The 17,754-nt window shown below is 44.9% G+C and overlaps 1 protein-coding gene across 1 annotated transcript in view; it reads left to right on the top strand.

Annotated features, from left to right (window-relative positions):
• CLRN1 (clarin 1) overlaps positions 1 to 17,018 on the top strand; it is a 38,902-nt gene extending 21,884 nt beyond the window's left edge. The window contains exons 2-3 of the mRNA XM_029215393.1: positions 1,843 to 2,022; positions 16,742 to 17,018. Coding sequence (XP_029071226.1) covers positions 1,843 to 2,022; positions 16,742 to 17,007 — 446 coding nt within the window. The 3' untranslated portion in view covers positions 17,008 to 17,018. The remainder of the gene's footprint in view (positions 1 to 1,842; positions 2,023 to 16,741) is intronic.
• The last annotated feature ends 736 nt before the right edge of the window (positions 17,019 to 17,754 follow it).

The raw sequence follows: 17,754 nt of genomic DNA on the forward strand, positions 1-17,754 counted from the left end.
AAGAGATACGGGAACATATGTGTATGTATAACTGATTCACTTTGTTATAAAGCAGAAACTAACACACAATTGTAAAGCAATTATACTCCAATAAAGATGTTAAAAAAAAAAAAACCTCTAGTGGCTTCCAAATGAATTTAGCCTAAAGGCAGACCGCCCCCCCCCCACCCCCGCCACCATGGTCAACAGACCAGGATCTAGCAGGTGCCAAGAATCTGATCCCAGCCTACAGAAACCCACTTCCTCCACCTCATTCACCAGGAACCGTGGCCCACACCGGCACACTGCTGTCTCAGCTGTGTTCCCTTCCTTGAAACGCTCTGCCCCAGACCTTTATACAGGCACTTCCTTCTCAACAGTCAGGTGTCAGCTCAGGTGTCACCTTCCTGACCACCCCCATCCACTCATCCGGTCACTCAAAATCCCATCACCCTGTTTTCTTTCTCCACAGCATTATCACAATCTGAAAGTGTCTTGTTATCAGTGGGTAATAGCCGCTCAAAACTCAGGGGCTTGAAACAGAAATTTACCAGTTCAGCTGGGCAGTTCTTGATTGGGACTTTCCCTGTTGCAGTTAAACAGCAGCTGGGGTTGGAGTCATCTGGAGGCTTTTCTGGGCTGGATGTCTAAGGTTCTTCCCTCCCTTGTCTGGTGCCCCGGTGCTCCTCTGGGTGGCCTCCTTTTCCAGCAGAGAACTGGACTTCCTGCATGGCAGCTCAAGTCTCCAAGAGGAAAGAAGTGGAAATGGTTGGTCCTCTTACAAGCCAGGCCTGAAAGTGGCACAATGTATTTCTGCTGCCATATTCAAATGGTCAAAGCAGTCATAAGCCAGCCCAGGTTCAAGGGGATTGAGGAATAAACTCTACCTCTTAAAGCAGAAGTGACACGTATGTAAACGGAGGAAAGGAATTGATGGTGGCCTTCTTTGGCAATCAACTGTCACATTCATTTGTTTACCTGTTATTTGTCTATCAACTCCCATTAGGTTATGTAAACTCCATAAGACAACAGGGACCTTGTCCATCTTATTTTATGGCTCCATTTCCAGCGCCTAGAACAGTGTCTGGCACACAGTAGGTGCTCAATAAATAAAGTCTGGGAAACTAAAATGGACTAAACTGAACTTCTCCAGTTTGGCTTTTCCAGATGCACTGATGCTAAGCATGCTGATGACCCACCAGATAAGAGAAATCCTACATTTATAAAGTATTTCATTTCCTCTGCAAACAAGAAAAACTTGCCCTGAACACAAAATCTAGAAATAGATTTGGCATGTTTTCTAAATGGAAAATATTTCTTGTATCACCAGAAATTATTTTCCCACAGCTTGTGCTACATCAAAATATTGAAGTTGACTGAAAATACCCCATTCTTTAATCTTGGTGTGGACAAGAAACAATTTTTGTTTTTGTAGCAAAGGAAATATAGAAACCTCCTGATGTTTGAACTCCCCCAGTTCTGAAAATGTCATTACAAGATAGACCTTTTTTTTTTAAAGACTAATGAGGAATGTCATTAAAAGTTTGGTCATCAAAATGTATAGATTTTGATTATAAAGCCAGCACTTGTTTATTTAAGTAATTACATATGAGCGAGGGCAAAAAAAAAAAAAAAAAATTCCCTCAAATCTCCCCCTTTGCTAGTTTTTACTGGTGAGTTCTATAAAATAATCCCATGTTTAAACCTTTTTGTAAATCCCTTGTAAATTGGTAAGTGAGAATGTATTCATCTGAAGGATTTTAGTGATTTTTGAAGTTAAAAAAAAGAGGGATTTAATTTTTTAAAATTACACTTGCAGATGACCGCTGATGAAATTTCCTCTAATCTTTGTTTTATCTTCAGTTTTCCCAGATTTGCTCAAAGCCACCCCAGTGAGTATCCACGTCAATGTCATTCTTTTCTCCACGATCCTTATCGTTTTAACCCTGGTGGGGACGGCCTTCTTCATGTACAATGCTTTCGGCAAGCCCTTTGAAACCCTGCATGGTCCACTGGGGTTGTATCTCTTGAGCTTCATTTCCGGTGAGTACAGAATTCTACCTCTGAAGACAAATGCGCTTTTCAATGTGCAAAAGACAGAGCTACCCAAATGTAAAGTTACAGTACATATACGTGGATGTCCACGGTGGCACTATCTATGAGAGCAAAGAGTGGCGATAACTATAATTATCCAACAATAGGGAATTCAATAAATTCATTATGGTGATCTATTTGACTAGATGGCATTGAACTATATTTTTGAAGAAGATGAAATCAAAAGAACAAGTGCTTGTATCAAAAAGTGAAAAAAGCCGTATATAAGATGTTATAAACATGAACCTAATTTGATTTTATATATAAATATGGAGAATATATACATATATTGTATATAGACTCTCCATATATATAGCCTACATATATATACATAAATACATATATATATGTATATATATATATATACACACACACAGAGAGAGAGAGAGAAAGAGAGTGTATTCTGTTGGTAGTAGTTATCTCTGAGCAGTAAAATTACGGGTGATTTTCATTTTTTCTCATACTTTTTACTATTTCCAAACATTCAGTAATGTGCATTTATTTATTCCTAACCAGAAGAATAAATAAAAGCCATGAAAAAAGAGTAAAGAGCCAGTGTTCCACCCACACATGAGTTGCCATATTCAGGCCTATAGGGTCTTTGTGTAGCCTAAGTAGGTGTATCTGGGCAAGGAGAAAACTCTAAACCCCAAAATTAGTTCATTAATAAACACGTCCTACTCAGTAACTAGGGCTGATGGGAAACAATATAAAACCCAGTCAGTGCCACAGGGTGCTTAGGATATATTTACAAGAAAGAGAAAGAGATGAGAAAATTGAAAGTGTCTACATAACTCATATGCACCATCCTTCAGTGGGAGGTCTCTGATTTCACCCCACTCCAAACTTGCAAAAAAGACTCAATGCTTTGTCATATCCCCAGGAAGCAAGTAATTGTATTAGTGATTTCATGGAGAGATGAGAGAGAATATAACTCACACCAGCAAACAGTGTATTGAAGATCCATATCAGACTCTCTGCTTCTCTGCAGCTGCCCTTTGGCTGCCAGCCCCCAGCCCCCAGGCCACCAGGCCCCTTCCCTCTCTTGACACCACTCCCTTCTCCCTGCACAATTCAACTCCAGCCACAAACTCGCATAGCTCCCTCTCTATCAAACAAAGCCTTGTAGTTAACGGGTGCTCCCTTGTCTTAGAAAGCAGTATATGAGCCTCTATTCATGATCACTTGAGCACCCTTTGTTACCAACCTGGGTTCAATAGAAACTGGTGAAATGCGAAATTCAGGCAAGGCTTTACTGGGACTTGTGCTGAAGCACAAGGGAGTAACACCAAGTAACAGGTACCCTAGCTTGCTCGCTGAGGTGGGGGAGCCGCTTCCTTAAATGGGGTGAGGCTGGGAGCAGATCGGTGGGTCAGGCTGGAGGGGTGACGGGTGGTCTGCTCACCCCCTTGGTGGTGCTGTGCGCAGGGATCCTGCGCAGTACCCCGCTTTTGCTCCCCGCAACTCAGAAGTGGCAGCTGCGCTTTGACCTCTTTGTATCTTACTGTTCATAATTTGCCCCACGTGCACATGCGTGCAGTGATTTTTAGTCCCTTGTAGTTTCTTTGTATTCTTTCGTTCGAGGAGACAAAGGGGCCCAGGTCTCAGCCTGTCTCAACCTCTTGGGGTCTTCCGCCATCTACATCTTGCTATTCAAATTATTTACCCAACCAAAATAGTTCTCTCTCTAGCGGAGGTTCTGCTAATATTTTCTCCATATTTTTCACAAGCAAATAATACAGTTTCAATTGTGCAGAAATGATTACCCTATGACGACAGTGTCTAAGTCCTTCTCATCTTTGGATCGCTAGGGAAAGCATCCAGCATGGGCCTCTGCACACAGTAAACGATTCAGTACGTATTCACTGACTTGCGAAAGCAAGCCCAGAAGGAGATGTTAAGCCGGTCACTTAAACAGCACAGAATGCGAATGGGATGGAATTAGCAGAGTAGGCCTGCAGAGGCGGTGGGACAAGATCCAAAGAGATGGAACAGAATAATGTAAAGGAAGGCCAAGAGCTTTGCAATCAGGGCAGAGGAGCTAGAACGCGAGTACAGGGTGCACACAGACAGACAGAGGTAGTGGTTCAATCTCAAGGGAAGGTCAGGTTAGAAGTGGGTATTGGGATTACTTCACCCCACCCACGACAGCAAACCAAACTGGAGGATCTGGGTGGTGTGCCGTTTTAGTGAAGGCCCTTGAAGCAACCAGGAACCAACTAGACAACAGGATACACCCTATTTTAACAGAGGGAATATAATGTTCAGCCGTGGCTCTTCAAGTGGAGTCCCCAGACCAGAGCATCTGCATCACCTGGGATCTTAATAGAAAAGCAAATTCTCCAGCTTCACCCCAGACCGCCTGAATCAGAAACTCGAGTAGGGCCCAGCCATCTGTGCTTTACCAAGCCCTGCAGGTAATTCTGATGCAAGTTCAGGTTTGAGAACCAGGGCTATAGGGAGTTGATTAAATAGACGTTGGAGGACTGAAAAACAAGGAGACACTGAGGTAACTCAGAGATGGCAATGTCGCAAAGCAGTGGCCAGCCCTAGGGCTGGGGAACCCAGGGAAGTGTTTAGTGTTACCAGAACCTAGAGGCTTAAGGAGAGGCCTCGGGGCACTGGGTCTCAGACCTCTGAGGAGGTGGCACTGTACACAGAGGAGATGGCACTGTCATGTGACACCAGCAGGCAGCTCTGGCAATGTGGAAAGGGCTTGGGAACTCCTCAGCTGAGGCCCAGAGAAGTGCTACCCCGTGGCAAGGCCAGCCAGACCTTCCTCCCCTGCCCTGGTATCCTCCCTGTTGGTAGGACTGGGGCAGGTGACAAGGCAGAACCAGAGTGGGGGGAGTCTGCACCCAGCATCACAAAGCACAGAAAAGAAAAGAGCTGGTTTGATGCCAAGACACAACAGCTTATTAAGTGGCACAGCCATCTCACACTCTGGCTTCTGAATGAAACTGAGAACAGCCCATTTGGAAGACAAATTATCTGACCGTTCTAAGGGACGACCAAACTAACGGTATTTGAAAAGCAGGATGACTCAGAGAATGCAGACTTTAATCCAAGTCCCAGATCTTATCTCGGCTTTTGGCCAAGTCTAGTGCAGAGAAAACCTGAGCACAGAAATATATGCGGGAACACAGGCCCTGGGCTCACACTGTACTGTATTTATCCTTGAACTTGTTGCAAAAGCAGGTGCTCAATAAAGGTTTGTGGACGAGGGAAGGAAGAGAGAGGGAGAAAGGAAAGACGGAGCCAGCTCCAGATCTGCGTCTTACAGGGGATAAAGGCCTAGTGTTTCCAGATTATCTGTTTTTTTTTAAACAGATAAAATTCTTTTTTTTTTTTTTTTTTTGCGGTACGCGGGCCTCTCACTGTTGTGGCCTCTCCCGCTGCGGAGCACAGGCTCCGGACACGCAGGCTCAGCGGCCATGGTTCACGGGCCCAGCCGCTCCACGGCATGTGGGATCTTCCTGGACCGGGGCACGAACCCGTGTGCCCTGCATCGGCAGGCGGACTCTCAACCACTGCGCCACCAGGGAAGCCCTAACATTCTTATTTTTAAAATAAGAATTCTTATTTTTAAAAACCAGAATTTTCAACAATTTAAAAAAAATTATTATTTTTAAAAACCAGAATTTTCAACAATTTTTAAAAATCTGTGCCTGACAACGAAACGTGTTTGAAGGTCAGATGGACTGACAGTTTGTGACCTCTAGAGGTAACAGGTCACTCTTGAATCACAGACTAACTACTTCATTCCCTTTGATCTACGTATAGTACCCATAAGCCCCTGAAGGCTTGGGAAAGTTTATCGAAGGTTGTAATATTCACAGAGACCCCAGCTTTAAACTCCACTCGTGGAAAGGTGGGGATTTCACGGCCCTTATCACAAACACTCGGAATGTGAGGCAATGAATCACACACTCAGAGGCCAGAGCCTGTATTGGGGGGGGGGGTCCCTTAATGCCCGTGGGAGTCACCTTTCACTAGAGACCTCCTTCCCCTGGGGCAGCTCTCTTCTGCTGAGTTTCCCCCCCTGTTTCTCTACCCTGGTGGCCTCCCTCATAGCCAGCAGAGAAAAACTCCTTCCTCCCTTTTCTTCTTCTCCTCCTACTCAGCCCTGGGTTCCCCAAGATGTCACCTTTCCTTGTGCTGATGTCACACCAGGGCTCTTTCTTCAGCTGTCTACCTCCCTGCTGGATGAGACCCCCAGGCTTGGCATCCTCCTTGGGGGGGAAGAGAAGGGAAAGGAGCTCTTCCGGCTTGTCTGTCTGGGACCTTGCATGCTGCCTAGAGTAACAATGCTGTGGGCATCTCCTTGAGTTCCCTGATGCACTGCAAGCCAGACCTCAGTGGGAGAAAAGGAAAAAGGGCGCCAACTTCTGGATGAGGTCAGCAACGGTTTGTCACCACAGCCTGCTTGTCCTTGCAGCCCAATATCCTGTTGCCCTCCTGGACCAGAAAAGTGCCTCTTCCACTTCTCACAGCCTTCGGTCTGGTTCACATTCCTCAGCCTTCTTCATGTAACTTTTCTTCCCACTATCATTGTTCCATGAAACCCACCCAAGTCAGTTAATTTGCTCTTTCTCATCTTGTCAATCATAACCCAGGCCTGAGAAGTCTTTCCCTGAGTTAGGATTTTAGTAATATCTTAATGATCTCCCATGGTTCATTTTGGACAGTGATTCTCTTCCCGGACCATGCATTAGAATCACCAGAAGTAAGTTCCAAAAATACTGATGCTGGTCCCACATCACAAATTGGAGTCTCTGGGGGTGGAGACTGGGCACTGGTCTTTTTTCTTTTTTTTTTAAGGTTTCGTAGGTAATAATTCTAATGTGTGACCAGTGTCAAGAACCACTGATACAGGTGCACTCATTTCATTTATTCAACAAACGATGACTGAGTGCCACCACGTAGCAGCCATTATGAGAGGTACTGGTGTTACCACAACCCATCAGGCACACAGTCCTGCCTTCGTGGAGGCTAAAATCTAGTGGGAGAGTCAACAGAAGTTTACATAGGGAATTAAAGATCACAGTAATGGTGATGAACAGGCTGTCATGATACAGAATGAAGGGAAGGGAAGATCGGGTCTTGATACGGTGGTCGGCAAAGGCTACTCCAGGTAGCTGAGTTCTAAAGATACAAAAGAGCTAAGGATCCTCAGAGAACTTCCCAAGGAGAGGAAAAAACACACATGAGGATGCTAGGGAAAGAGGCCAGCTTGTTGTAGACACTGAAAGAAGGCCCATGTGGCTAGAGAACAGGCAGTGAGGGGAAAATGGCCAAAAAAAAAAAAAAAAAAAAATTAGATCAGTTGACGTCAGTTAACGTCAGACCTCAAAAGCCACGGCAAGTCTTTCAGAATGGATTCTAATTGCAATGAGACACTTCTGAAAGTCCTTAAGAAGCTGTCTGATAGCTGATTTACCTTTTAATTTTTTATAAATTTATTTATTTTTGGCTGCATTGGGTCTTCGTTACTGCGCGTGGGCTTTCTCTACTTGCGGCGAACGGGGTCTACTCTTCGTTGTGGTGCACGGGCTTCTCATTGCTGTGGCTTCTCTTGTTGTGGAGCACGGGCTCTAGGCGCGTGGGTTTCAGTAGTTGTGGCACATGGGCTCAGTAGTTGTGGCTCTCAGGCTCTAGAGCGCAAGCTCAGTAGTTATGGCACATGGGCTTCGTTGCTCCCTGGCATGTGGGATCTTCCCGGACCAGGGCTTGAACCCGTGTCCCCTGCACTGGCAGGCGGATTCTTAACCACTGCACCACCAGGGAAGTCCAACTGATTTCCCCTTTAAGAAATGTCTGGTGAAAGACTAGGCTATTGCATTGGAGATGGAGAGAGATGAATGTATTCTAAAAGCATTTTGAAAGTAGATCCAAAATGTTTTGTAGGTAGCTTAAGCAATTAGTAGACAGTGGTGGCATTAACCCAGCTGAATAAGACAGGGGAGGAACAGGCTTAGAGTTTAGGGCAAAAAAGAAGTGGGGAGAGGAGCTTAGCATTAGAAATCAAGTGTTCCATTTAGGGCATGTCAAGTTTGAGATCCTATGAGATGTTCAAGAGGACATTTCAAGTAGACAGTCAGATATATGAGTCTGGAGCTCAGAGAAGAGGTCTAGACAAAAAACATAAATTTAAGAGTTGTCAGGATATAGATATCACTCAAAGCAATGAACATGGGTGAGATCATCTAGGAAGAGAATGTAGATAGAGAAAAATTGGCCTAGGACCAATCCCTGAATAACACCATCAGTTAATTTTGGGGTTGAGAAGAAAGAGGAGAAGGAGGCAGCAAAGGACACTGACTAGGTGTGTCTGGAGAGGAAGAAGGAAAATCAGGAGACGTGGTGTCCCAGAGGCTACAAGAGGGGGATGTTTCAAGAGTACAGGCCAACAATAGAAAACAAATTTATGGTTACCAAAGGGGGAAGTGGGTGGGGAAGGGATAAATTAGGAGTCTGGGATTAGCAGATACTGACAACTGGATATAAAACAGATAAACAGGGCTTCCCTGGTGGCGCAGTGGTTGAGAGTCCGCCTGCCGATGCAGGGGACACGGGTTTCCGTGGCTGGGCCCGTGAGCCATGGCCGCTGAGCCTGCGCGTCCGGAGCCTGTGCTCCACAACGGGAGAGGCCACAAGATTGAGAGGCCCGCGTACCACAAAAACAAACAGACAAACAAACAAACAGATAAACAGCAAGGCCTACTGTAGAGCACAGGGAACCATAGTCAGTACCCTGTAATAAACCATAATGGAAAAGAATATGAAAAAGAATATATATACATACATACATACATATATATATAAATAACTGAATCATTTTGCTGTACACCAGACACAAACACGACATTGTAAATCAACGCTACTCCAATTAAAAGTTAAAAAAAAAAAGAGTGCAGATCAACAATGAAGTATGGGAAAGGGAGGCCACCTGCGAGAGTCAATGAGAGGGAGGGAAGGGTGGCAGGGGAAGGCAGAATGGGGAAAACAGGGTGAAAAACACTTTCCTCAAGGTTTATAACACAGTAGGAGAGAGAGAGGCCCTCAAATTAAGGAGGTGGAGAAAGAGCAGGTGCCCAAATAGAAGGAGCTGAGTATAGCAGCAACTAGACACATAGTTTCACACTGGAGCACTGATATATGCCTTTTACACATTCCATTTGAGAAGGTTCCCAATTGATGATAGAGAGTCTAACCCACATATGCATCTAAGAGAGCAGGTTACGTGGAAGACTTGCCATGGATCCTTAGTGGGACATCCTAGACAGTTCAGGGAATATTCCCTCAGGATGCTATGAAATGTATTGGTTCAGGCCTTTTAGAGGTGATGAAAACCACCGAAATGTGGACTTATTGCAAAGCGTATTTATTATGCCTTGTCTTACATGTAGCATCATGTTTGAGTTACACCAAGCAAGGCAAACAAAGAAAACAACTGCCTTTCTTTAAAAAGGGGGTACTCCTAATGTGGACATAATTAATTACGAAAATTACAGCCGTGGCATGGAACAGAAATAAGCTCAGTCATACGTAAAACAAGAAGACAGGAAAATAAAGAGCAGCACAGGAATAGAAGGATGCTTCACGTCACATATCAGTCTCAGTATTAATCATACCCTGGCCTCTGTAATAAGTCTAGGGCATATTATTCTGCAACTGTTAGTGAAAAACCATCTGCAACTTAGTTCCACTTCAGTCCTTATGGAGGAGCTGTTGTTCAGAGCCTGAGAAAGATCCAGGGACACCTGGGCATTAAAGCCACAGAGCCTGAGGAAGGATAGGATTGGTGGTAGGAAAAGTCAGCAACAAAAAGACTAGTTTCTCAGCATAAACTTTGGAAGGAGGCCACAGAAGGGAGAGAAGTAATATTAGCCAGCCCGTGATGGTCAACGGACAAGGAATTTTGTTTTGAGTTACAGGGCAGCATCTGAAGGGGCAGAACCGTAGTGACGGGATTGCATTCAGGTCATTTACGGCAAGGACGCGACAGAAGGACTGTTTAACTCACTTTGCACGGGGCCCGGCCGTGCATGATCTGGCGCAAGGAGATTCTCAATCTTGTCCTGTCACAACTGCAAAGAGACTCCTGTCCTGTTCAGAACATGCACAAGTGTCTCCCCTCTGTTTCATTTAGAGTCACAACCCAAGTCCTTGCTACGACCACCAAAGCAGCACTTGCTGTGCCCACCCTAGAAACCCGCACACATACCTCACCTCTTACTCCCCTCTGCCTCGTTCTCTTCTTCTCTCTGCTCAAATCCCCTGGTTCCCTTTGCACTCTCTGTTCCCTCAGCTTGAAATGCTCTTCCCCTCCAATACCTACCTTCTCACCCCCGACTTCTTCAAGAGGCACTAAAGTGTCATCTTCCCCAGGCCATCCCCCTTCCCTGCTTTATTTTATTCTCCTTAGTACACATCACACTCTGATAAACTACAGAATGGAATTACTTATGTTGTTATAGCCTCTCTCTCCACTCTGTCTACCACTGAGAGCTCCATGAAGATAGGGATTTTTGTCTGCTTTATTCAGTGCTGTATCCCCAGTGCCCAGAACAGTTCAGTCAGCATCCAATAAGTGTTTGTTGGTAAATGAATAAAACAGAAGCAGCTCTACATATTTTCTAGTAACACATGACAATCTCCTTTTCTGAAAATCAGTTCAAATGAGAAAAAGATCTTTACATGAATCACTCTTCTCACTAACATGACATCTGTAAAACTTAAGTTAGATATGGGCTCTTCAACTCTCCATTACAGAAGACATTATATCACAGAAGAAGGGGAAAAGCTGAACCCAGCTGGTGTTATAACTTCCTCCTCACCTGCTCTTTGGAAATACATGACCAAATTGCTCTCCATTATGACCTCAAAATCTACTCTTAGATATTAGCTTGCTTTACTAGTCTAGATGGTAGCCATTGGTCTCTAAAGCAGTTTGGAACTGGAGCAGCTTCCATTTGGGGAAGAAATCATTGCTGGAGATCTCACCAATAATAACTGACTTTCTAGTGAGATTACATAATTTCATAGAAAATTAGCACTTACACCTGAAGTGGCTTTTTCAACCCCATGTATCATCTCTCAAGACTCCTTAAAGAAGGAAATCTTCAACTTATCATTCTGTAGAGGAAATAGAATGCCTCTAACAGTTGTCATTGTAGGGGAGAAAAAGTTTTCACTCTTCCCTTCCAGGTTCTTTGGCTGCCTCATAATTAAATTGACATAAGACAGGTTAACAGGGGAAGAACAAATTTCGTTTCATACGTACAGGAGCTCATAAAATATGAGACTCAAAGAAATGACCCAAGCAAGCCGCGTTTATACCTTTCAGACAAAGAAACAATAAATTTGTGAAAAACTGACCAAAGTAGTTTGGGCTTGGGGTAGTAAATTAGTGAAGAAGTAGCAAGGTTTGTTTATACAGCCATCTCGGCCCTGAATTCCCTATCTCTGGTGTTAAGGATGCCTTCTACCCTCCAGGTGCAGGGAGGGTACGCTTCATATGGGAAATTTATTTCCTGATTTCAGGGAGACAGAGGAAGGTCAGAGTGTCCTTCTTGCACTAGTTGTTTCTTAAGTAACTTTAATTCAAAATAATCAATCTGTTGAAGTGGTATATTTGGGAGGGGCAAATCCTGCTTCCACTCATCATCTCTAAGAGAGTTTAAAGATGACATGTTAGCTTTCTGGAAATCTTGGCCATTACTTTAAATGGAATAGAAATTCTAATTTACTATTTCCCAGATGCAATCTTAGTGATAATAGGAGAAAGTTTCAGAGGTGTTTTTCACCTTTGAGAACACATGTCTACTGAAACCCATGGTACCCTAGACTCCCATGGACCCTGGCAGGATCTTCCCACCCATAAAGTATAGTGACTCTCGGGGCTCACCGAGGGATAAAGAAGCAGCTTTCTTGTTGGCTGTGAGCTTCATTCCCTATATTGTAAGGGACTGGAGGGGAGAGGTGACCGATTCTGTAGTCTCGGCTGCCAGAGGAGAGCCCTGAGTGTGTAGTGTCTAGTACATAACACATGTTTGTTAATTGACTGATAATTCATGGTGTGACAGCCCTATAACTCAGCTCTCCTATTCGGTCAGAAATTAACTCAGTAATCAAAGTCATTAAAAGGAGAAGGGAAAAAAAAAAAAAAAAACCACTACGGTACCAGCCAGATGGTGGGGAAATCAAACACGTGAAAGGAAAATGGCTCGTCTTTGAGTAAGACACCCGGCTGCAAAACCTCGTATGCCTGGTTATATTCCAAATTCTAGCTTGAGCAAGGCTTATCAGGTTTCCCTAAATCTGGTGTAAACTTTAACCTTTCTTATGAGCTGCAGCAGTGTTGGTCAGATAGACAGACAAGGGGGAAATCTGTCCAAATGGCCCCAGCTGAGTTTGGGCTCTTGGGGGACATGGGTAACTGGGAGGAAGCATGCAGGCTTGATCCTAACCCTTGGGCAAGAGCACGAATGAAAGCCCACATACCACGTGTCTCATCGTTTAAAAGTTATAAGCTAATAGACTATTCAGTGAAACATGTTTATCCTTCACCCTTGACACACGTCTCTCTAGGACCTGGACCTGGAGGCCAGATTCAGATTTAGACTTCTTGAGCCCTGGGAATTCTGCACCTGAGGTGGTGATGAGAGGAGGGCCGAGCCCTGTCTATTCGTCTCTCTTCCCGTGGCTGGTTCCATCCACGCCGTAAAGGGCCTCGAGCATAATTGTGTGAACACTCCACCGCGTATCCGAGCTCTGACCATGCCCCCCAAACAGCTGTTCCTTGGCCACCCTCAGGCCTGTACAGCAGAAGCCACAAAATCCACCCCTGTGTAAATGGACCCAGGGAAGATGCTCGTGCCAGCCCAGGAAGTGTGCTCAGGGCTGTTTGCGGAGGAAATTCCTGGGTCCCAGGGGTACCATCTGGCATGTGGTCAGGGACTCCAGATGGCCCCATCCCACTGACATCAAGCATTCCTCACCCCATGCGGAGGGGTGTCAACAGGAGAGAGAGCAGGACCCTCTAAATGCGGGACCCATAGCAGGAGCCCCCTTGCTGGAAGCGAAGGGCCAGACCGGAAAACGTGCTGAGCCCTGTTCCCACCACCACTCACATCCCTTACACACCTCTTTTCATCTCCCCAGCGGCCAGGCCACAAACAGAAACTCTTCCTGGGTATCTTTTTTTTTTTTTTTTTTTTTTTTTTGCGGTACGCGGGTCTCTCACTGTTGTGGCCTCTCCCGTTGCGGAGCACAGGCTCCGGACGCGCAGGCTCAGCGGCCATGGCTCACGGGCCCAGCCGCTCCGCGGCATGTGGGGTCTTCCCGGACCGGGGCATGAACCCACGTCCCCTGCATCGGCAGGCGGACTCTCAACCACTGCGCCACCAGGGAAGCCCCTTCTTGGGTATCTTTTGGTCCATAATCCATAAATAGGTATTGGTGGTCCCACATTTCCTTTAGAGCCAGGGACAGAGAGAGGCAAAAATATCCTAAATTCACACTGAGTTGTTTCCCTCCGTGTGTCCTAGCGTCGCTGAGGGGTTGGCAGAGACTCAGGCTGGGTTTCCATGCTCTGACTCTGAAATGACCAAGTTGACCTCACGGACAACCCCAGACTCCAAGAGCAGAATCTCAGACCATCCTCTTAACAACTATATCGTGTTTGGGGAGCTTGCATGCTTGAAGTATTAGCTCCAGCAAAGGGCTATGGGTCTTAGATACCCAAGCAACTTTTACTTTAAGAATTTGAAATGCAGTCTCAGTGTGATGCTTTCTCCTTAACAAAGCAGTACCTTTAAAATATTTAACAACTTGAAAAAGAAAACCAAGCTTGAATTTTCCTTTCAAGCACCAGGGAAATACAGTGTTTCGCTTCTGTCTGAAATTCACCATCTCCTCACACAAAGAGGTTCTTATGGTAAAAGCAATGGCATTTTCTCCACAATTTTCAAATAAAAGATAAAGAGAAAACAGCATCTCAGCCTTTTTGTTGGATCCAACAATAAAGGAATAATACAGTATTGCCAGGGGAGAGCTCTGGTTTTAAGCTCAGAATACAAAAATAGGCTGACAATTTTTACAAAGGAATATTCTCCAAGGCTGGTGGGAAGTGAAGTTTCAAGAAAATTATATCACTTAATTACTTGGGGATGTATGATGGTGGCGGGAGCCGGTCCCTGGTGAAATTCTCACAGAAGAAATAGAATTTCACCTTTCCTCCTCACCCCCAAACCAACCCCACCCCCATCTATCCAACCCAAACCCAGCCTTCGGAAAAGGAATGGGAACATCATTTGCATGGTAGCACCTCATGTCTGGAACGTTCTCCCCACACAGCCCAACCTCCCTTTGCTAACTTTTCCTACAACTACTTCCAAAGGACCTTCTAGGATGCTGCCCACCTACTCAGTAATAGCTACCTGCACCTCCCTTACTATGACACCCACTGCAATTGGTTTACAACTGTTTTATCTGAGTTCCCTGCCCGATTATACTCTCTGTTACAGCAGAAACCATCTGCATTTTCTTTAATGTTGAAATCTCCACCACTATTCCCATGCTTGGCCCGTAATAAGTCTCACAGAATAAATGAATGAGTGAATTAATGAATGGGAACTTAAGCCACTATGTTGCTGCTCCCAGGGCATTTGAATTAACTGTAATTGAAGGCAAAAGCACTTACCCCTCCTCAAGGAGTCATAAACCTAATGGGAGAGCATGTGGAGGAACGAGGCGCTATAGTATCAGTACGTTCTCTGGCGTGGCCTATCTGATGGATTCAGGGGTTTTTTGGCGTGTGGTGGAACGAAGACTTGCAAGATGAAAAAATACATAAAAACCAGAGGAACAGCTACCAGTTAGTGAGCACTTCTATGTGCCAATTCTAATACCAAGTGTTAATCTTGAATCATCTTTATTGTCCACATTTTATAGACAAGGAAGTGGAGGCTTGGAGGTTAAAATTGACTACTTTCACATAGCTACTGGCGGAATCAGGGTTTGAACCCAAATTGGTTTGATCAAAGTCTGAAAACCATCTCAGCAAGTTTCCTGTTAACTAGCACCCCACTGTGATGGCCTAGGGTGCAGATGTAGCTGTGGGAGCCCTGGGAGCCCCGGCTCTCCTCGATGCCCCTGACTCTGCCCCTCTTGCCACCTGCTTCTGCCCCTGTGCCATCCACCCATCTGGGGGGCTCTTATTCTCCATCCTCATGGGAGGGGGACTATTAGAGTTTCCAGGCACCACTCAATATGACATGCTCCTGTCCTGCAGAGATCTCATCCAGGTCACAGCCACACCACTTAAAATTAGATTAGGCTACCAATGAGTGATAAATAAGGGGAAAATAATAATAATAATAGGGCTTCCCTGGTGGCGCAGTGGTTAAGAATCTGCCTGCCAATGTAAGGGACACGGGTTCGAGCCCTGGCCTGGGAAGATCCCACATGCTGCGGAGCAACTCAGCCCGTGCACCACAACTACTGAGCCTGAGGTCTAGAGCCCGCAAGCCACAACTACTGAGCCCACATGCCACAACTACTGAAGCCCACGCACCTGGAGCCTGTGCTCCGCAACAAGAGAAACCACCGCAATGAGAAGCCCACGCACCGCAACGAAGAGTAGCTCCCACTCGCCCAACTAGAGAAAGCCCGCGTGCAGCAACGAAGACCCAACACAGCTGAAAATAAATAATTAAATAAATAAATAAAATAATAATGGGTTAAAAAAATACATATTTATTATTCTCTCACACAAAAATCTAGAGGTTAAAGTCCACTGAAGACACTGGTGGCTCCCGATGTCTGATATCCAAAATTCCTCCCTTCCTGTTTTTCCATAATATATGGCTTCCATTTCTAAGGCCACCTTGTCCAAAACGTCTGCTGGTGCTCCAGCCATTGCATCCATATTTCAGCTACAGGAAGGAGGACAGGGGAAAGAGAGCGCAGGCCCCTAATACTGCACACTTCAAGGAAACTTTCCGGCCCCTACATCCCAGCCCCCCTCAACCAATTTAGCCCTCATTCAAGTCAGCCACATGCCCAGGTAAAAATCCTGAGTTCTATTACAAACAAGGAGAACAGATACTCTCCGCCTTGACACCTTATCCATGGTTGCCTTTGCTCAGGGACACATCTGGGCATCTGTGGCCAGGTGGGAGCCCGAGGAGGGGGAGAAGCCATGAAAGCCTTCTGAAGGAAACCCTCAGCCCTTTCACAAGGGGGCTGGATGACTGCCATTTTTTCTGCATGACCTGTGAAGTACAGAGAAATTGTTCTTTTCAAGCCACACCATAGCAGTGGCTGCTTTATAGCCTGACTCCACCACTGTGCTTTTAAGGTGCCCAGCAATTCAGCCTTCTCCTCACGCAAAGTGAAAAGTCTCCCAGTCTTTGTAAGATCGGCTTGATTCTACCCACACCACCCCCGAAAGTCTTCTCACGCAGAGCCATAACCCAGGCACTACCAGCCATCGGTTGGAGAACCAGGCTCGCGATTAAAAATTTGAAATATATTTTTGCAGAAGAATGCAAATGAGGTTGACGGGAAACGGCTTTCTTTAGTTTGCACACAAACCCTCTTTCCTGTCCCTTACAATCAGGAAATATTTGTCCCAACATGCTGTTTGTTCTTTCTCTTGCAGGCTCCTGCGGCTGTCTTGTCATGATACTGTTTGCCTCTGAAGTGAAAATCCACCGCCTCTCAGAAAAAATTGCAAATTATAAGGAAGGGACTTATGCCTACAAAACGCAAAGTGAAAAATACACCACGTCGTTCTGGGTGGTTTTCATTTGCTTTTTTGTTCACTTTTTGAATGGGCTTCTAATACGATTTGCTGGATTTCAGTTCCCTTTTGCAAAATCTAAAGACACAGAGACAACTAACGTAGCTGCAGATCTAATGTACTGAAGGGCAAACATGGTTAATTTTGTCCAACCTTTTAGATGCACAAATTAAAGTACCAAACCCTCTGTGATAATGTTTACAAACTACGTACTAAGGATACAGGCCAGGAAGTAAGGGGAGCAGAAAGAAGGCTTTGGAAGGTTGTTTAACCTGGTGGGAAATTGCTTCGCCTGGGTAGTCAAGACAGTTGACTAGAATGGACAAATTGTTACTCCGTATCCACACCAGAGTGCAAAATGCCTGCTCCATCAGGTAGGAGTTGGAAGGCATGGGGAATATATTTTAATACAAACAAGTACTATTTCTGATATATCTACACATTTGTTGCCACAGGTACCAGAAAACAGAGCTGGAATCATTTTCCTAAAATGATAGTGCATTAAATGAGCATTGATAAAGTGTATCAATGCACTTTTTTAAAGTCATTTAAAGCACACTCTTACTATCCATGCCTATTGGTCAAAATGTATAAACTTCTAAGAGGAAGAAAGAAGAAACACAGTACTTTCAACAGACGTAATTGCTGGGACCACTGAGGAATCGTGAAAAATGATTCTTCCTAGTAAACTTGATGCAAAATGACTCATTGGGGCTGTTGCTTCTAAGTTTTTAGTGTTTTCGAGCACTAATTCCCAATTATGAAATTATATTACATTCTGGGATTACAGCGATATCACTGTCATCTTGGGTTTTGGTCTGTCACAAAAGCATGACTCAAGTCAATTTTTTTTTTCCTGAATTACCCATGAA

The sequence above is a fragment of the Monodon monoceros genome, unplaced genomic scaffold (genome assembly GCF_005190385.1).
Source record: "Monodon monoceros isolate NGI ecotype Baffin Bay Population unplaced genomic scaffold, NGI_Narwhal_1 Super_Scaffold_11, whole genome shotgun sequence".
Lineage (NCBI taxonomy): Eukaryota > Metazoa > Chordata > Mammalia > Artiodactyla > Monodontidae > Monodon > Monodon monoceros.